At 40.9% G+C, this 5266-nt stretch overlaps 1 protein-coding gene across 1 annotated transcript; it reads right to left on the bottom strand.

The window, feature by feature from the left end:
- Window positions 1-952: 952 nt before the first annotated feature.
- TMEM62 (transmembrane protein 62) lies at window positions 953-4361 on the bottom strand. The gene has a single exon (XM_085633647.1). The coding sequence runs from the start codon at window positions 4314-4316 to the stop codon at window positions 2397-2399; it is 1920 nt and encodes a 639-aa protein (XP_085489773.1). The 5' UTR covers window positions 4317-4361; the 3' UTR covers window positions 953-2396.
- Between the last annotated feature and the right edge of the window lie 905 nt (window positions 4362-5266).

The raw sequence follows: 5266 nt of genomic DNA, 5'->3' as shown, positions 1-5266 counted from the left end.
TCCTCCTACCTTGCCAATGGGCTCCCGGGGCTATTCATTCAGGCCCTCATTCAATGTCTCATCTGGCCAAGAAAGTTTATTTTCAGTCCTCCACCTTGCCCAAGGGCTGGGCTCATTGTTTTTTTACAATGAAAAAACACTTTTGCCTGACGGTAGACGTGTTTAATGTCCCTGCCTTGCCCAATGGAAGTAGTACTTCTCACTCTAGCCATCTGCCTCACGTGAGAATGTTAACTGATTAATCCTTCGAAGTGCCCAAAAGTGGGGGGTGATTCCTTGCCAACCCCCTCTGCCATAAAGAGCAGTTAAACGGTGCCACAGCTCCTTGACCTCAATTTGGAGCACAGCCAAGGGCAGCTACCTTGGTCCTCTGTAACTCAGAAAATGATGCAAGCCACAAAGGGCCAGGGTATTTGAAAGCTGCCCAGAAGCCCCATTTGCTATTTAGGAAGCTGGGAGCTGCACTAGTCCTCCCTTAATTACTGCATTTGGCAGGCCACAGCAGTGGGGATGAAAGAGCAAATCATAACCACACACATTTACACAAGCAGGGATAACTAAGTACCGTCTTACTTAATGGAAGAAGATAGTGGTACGTGGCTGCCTTGTCTCTGCATTTAGGCAAGGCACCGTAACCAAACACACCATACGCCAACTAATATGAGAAATGTGGGCGAGATTTGAGGACTTTCAAATAAAATCTTTGAATTCCTAAATGTTTGAGGAATTCACTGGGAATTTTAGGCCAGCATATACCATTACAATTACACCAGGAACGACTGCATGCAAGCTCCAGGGAATTTAGTGGTACAACTTAAAGAACATTATGTTTATATCAAATATTAAATTAGTCAGTCGTCTGGTTATCATCACCAGCTGAAGCACAATGTACACATGATCAAATTACGTGCAAAAAGAGTAAATTTCAGGTTGTAAAAATAACTGTCACCTGACAATTTTAGATTTCTTTTTAATTCTTAGCTCCCAGCATAACATTGTTTAACGTTAATCTTTAATGTTGATTTTGTCACTGTATAAAGATATATTTAGCACTATACCTAGAATAGTAACAATATAAATACTAATCAGTGGAAAGTTTGACGGGTTGTCAAAGTTGAAGTCTCAGTAGGTCAACTGACCAAGTATAATTCGCAGACATAACGGACACTTGATATAGTGAAGGCACCAGAAAATATACACCCTTTAAAGTACAAACCAGAACAAAATAAAGCTGTAAACACTCCATGGAATAGAAGAGATGGGTCGTAAAATAAGCAATTGGTGAATTACTTCAAAATACACTATTACAATTATTTTGATCCAATAAATAACAGATTATTTTAAGGTTATGACATTGAGAACAAACACAATCAGCAGCAACACTACAGAACATAAAACATGCATGTAGTATAAAGAATATGTATCACAAGTCATGATTGTGAAAATCCGCACAGAACATAAAATACACATTCTGCAGAAGTAACCAATCATAACATTTTCGAGTCAAGAACACTACATAGGAATGCAAGTAGCACGTTGTAATACATGTGACAAACGAAGAGCAGCAGTATACAGATTGGTGAGAATAATCTCAGTACTCAAGTTGAATCATCATCATGCATACTATTGGTGTATGTTTAACTCCAGCAAATAAGATCAAAATGAATGAACTAGGCACCCCGAGTAACTATTTTAGTCCAACTCCAACACTGTGTGCAGGTACTACAATACAAGTGGAAATTAACCCTAGTGCAAAGAAAAGGGGATTATTCTCAAATTGTTCGTGTATGTAATTATAGTTTTAGGCAAAAGAATAAAAGGACTGGCTGCTTGAGTAAGGAAATCATATTATGACATTAAGGTCACTTACTAATTGACAGGAATTTGCATCTGAAATAACACAGGGTGCCTCCTCGTACTATGCAACTAAGGGACCTGAGACCCAAATAGAAGTGTTGGTGAGAAGACTTCTTATGTATCCAAGTCAAACCACTTCTGTTGCTTTCCCCTACATTGTTTGGCAGTTATTATTTATGTCTTCATCTCAGAACTAATCTTCGTAGATGCAAAAGCAGCTTTGAGGTTTTGACTGTTGCTGCTCATACAATTACCCCCCATTTGCTAGGTGGTAGTGAGTGATTATGTGTGTAAAAAAACACTGAAAAGGTAATGAACATTTTAATATAGTAATATAGGTACAATCCTCCCTGTTAAAGTGGGCCTCCAGAGCAGCCTAAATCATTATCCACCTACATAAATAATTGAGGTAAAATTAAAAAAAATAAAAGGAAATTCAATGTTCAACGTTCTAGAGAAAACAGAAGGCATGTGTCCACTTCAATCCACCAGTAATAATTGAATAGTTAATACAGAAACAGTCAACAGGCCTGCGATAATCAAGAACTCTGACAGTTTTTAAGTTCCGCTATATATCCTCTAATTTCGGAAGGGCAGATAGTCCAAACCCTTTTCATCAAGATCAAGGCTACCACCACAAGCCATGTTTTAAGTGGAGATAAAAAAAATGACAAGGTCCCATAGGTCTGTAGCAAGAAATAGCATGAGTAGATCTGCCAACAATAGAGGACGCACATCATGACATGGGTGGGCAAAGCCACAGCACGTTTGACGTTCCTGAAATGGGAGCAGAATCCATGGCCCTGGCAACGCAGTAACAGGCACCAACACTGGTAAGCCATTAGTGGCAGATTAAAAAAGACTAGCTGTAAAATGCCAACAATGTATGTTAAACTTCCTTGGAAGAAATGGCCTTTTACATAAACACCAAAAGCAAAACAGACACCGATGTGATCATCTATTATTTCACCAACAAACCATGGTCCCAGAGCGGTGTACAGGCTTAGCAGCAATGTGGGATAGAAGGTGGCATTAGTTTTACTTAGCACATGAAGTGAGAAGTAAGTCAGAGTTATAAATCCAGGCGAGTTTTTCAGTGCTGGCTTTCGCAGGTACCTGAACGCTGTGATCAAGGCGACCTGACTCAGGACTGTAATCAGAAACAACACCTGTGCCAGGACATGGTGGTCAGTAAGCAAAATTAAAGATTGAAGTAAACCAAAACGGAGTGTGATGTCATCGGTCAGAGTGAAAACATGGCCTACATTATTAATTCTTCCAGCTTTATCTTGAACTTTTGCTTCAATATTATGCAATCCTCCACTGTATTTTTGTGGGGTCCATTTTAAAGCATACAAAGGACCAGACACATGAACAGCTTCGCCCAAAAAAATTCCATCAATTTTAATCTGAACAGATGTGATGGGAGATTTTGAGAAGGCTAGAATACGAATGTGTGTGGACTGCGCGATTCTGCGAAGAGGCTCACGGGCAGAATTACTGTACAGGGCGGATTTGGGATTAGTTATGAGAGCCACAGGCCACTCATTAAATTTTAAATCCACAAAGTTAAAGAGATCATGGTCAATGGCAAGAATACGATAGCGCCTGTTAATCATCCAGTCTCCAAGTTCAAGTTCCAGGGTGCCTGTGGAATGACGACTGTGCAATACTGGCATCAATCCTCCTAGGGTGTGTAGATGGCCACAAAGGTAAGCCATAGCTGAAGCCATCACTGAACGTATTCCAGGAGATGAAGAGATTATGACTGAAGTTGGGTAGTGGCCAAACCATACAGAAAGGTTACTGCGAATACTTTGCAAGGCTAGTGAGGAAAGTGTTTCCAATTGTCTAGTGTTGAGAATGCCAAAGAAATTGTAGGGTCTCTTCGGGCCTGGGGTAAGGGTAGCATCCACACAGATGAATGAGTAGTTTCCATACGGGGTGCTGTGAATGTAGTGGAATGAGCCTTCTCTTCGCAGGGCAGAATACTTCCTGTAGTAGTTTTGAATACTGTGTAAGTCTGGAATATTGAAGGCATCGTGGTTCCCGCGGACATCAATCCACTTGGTACTCTCCAGGACCTTGGATCTCTTCAGGATGTCCCAGTAAGTCTGCCACTCGGTTTCGAATTGACTAGAGCCCAGTTTGTCTTTTGTCTTCGCATCTGTCAAGTCTCCCGTGACCAGCACTAAGGAAGGTTGAATGATACCAATGTTTTCTGAACAGAAATGTTCAAAGTCCACAGTTCGTTGAGAGTCGCGAAACTGGCTTATGTGGAGATCTGACACTTGCATGAACCAAAAAACATGGTTGTGGTCAGCCCCGGGGACCAAGTCTACTGCCTTGTGAGTCGACTCATGCAACGGCGTGGATAAACGGGAAGTGGCGTGTAATCCCAATAGCAGAACAGCCAACAACAGAGCACCAACCAATACACCCACCACGAGCTTCAGCATAGCGACAGCTTATTTAAAGCCAAGAGCTAACAGATGCTGCCTGCAACTTCAGGAAGAAGGTTCACTGGGCAATGAAGTAGGATGAGCAAGTTAACAGAGCGGCCATGTGTTAGTAGTAAACTCTTCAGATTAAATGGATAAAAAATGAGCCGCGAAGTAACAATTAATATAATTCTGTTGTATTTGAAGCTCCCACATACATTTCGCATTATTATACTTATAATAATATACAGCTACGTACATAGTCGTAGACATAAAATGGACAATAACACTAAACGACTGCTATGCTTCACCAATTTATTGATATACATTTATTTTAGCATGAACTCACCTTTTAACGCGTCTTCACGCCAAAACGACGCATCGTCTCATTTCTCTACCACAGATGACTGACACAATTCCATTCAAAACTAACAGACGTCAAAAGCCGCGCATACACCTGCACTAATATGTCTTCTATGTCCGTAACTGGCGAGTTAAAGGTAAAATAGGGAAATGCTATTATGAACTGGAAAGCTTCTACCAGCATCTACGACACAACTATTGAAGACCCATCACATTCTAAGGTTTGTACTACAGTTACCCGTGTCTATGTTGCCTGCCTTTGGAAATTATTACTTAATGGTTTATATGCTCTGTTCGTACTATTAGGATTAGATCCTCCTCTCTACCAAGATGGCCACCGCGTTTTTAGGGAAAATTCAACCGGCGATTAAGGGGTAAACGCATGCGCGCGCGTCCATGACACACTCGAGCGAGTCGGTGGTAGCCTCGTAAAAAAATATGATAAATGCTATCGCTCTCGGTGATGAAGCTGCTGTATTCAATACTTCGGTTCTGGTTTAAAAATACGAAACGGGAACTTCTACAAGAACGTCAGCAACGTATTGATTTTCTTCAGCGTAGCAGTTTTAGTGACAAAGACATAGAAAATGTTGTTAAAAGGGAAA

This window comes from Triturus cristatus, chromosome 11, assembly GCF_964204655.1.
Source record: "Triturus cristatus chromosome 11, aTriCri1.1, whole genome shotgun sequence".
Classification (NCBI taxonomy): Eukaryota; Metazoa; Chordata; class Amphibia; order Caudata; family Salamandridae; genus Triturus; species Triturus cristatus.
The sequence above is the reverse complement of the archived record's forward strand: the minus strand, read 5'-3'. Positions and strand labels throughout refer to the sequence as shown.

Bases quoted from the DNA above. Each gene is read 5' to 3' on its own strand.
- TMEM62 (XM_085633647.1), bottom strand. From the start codon at position 4,316: ATGCTGAAGCTCGTGGTGGGTGTATTGGTTGGTGCTCTGTTGTTGGCT.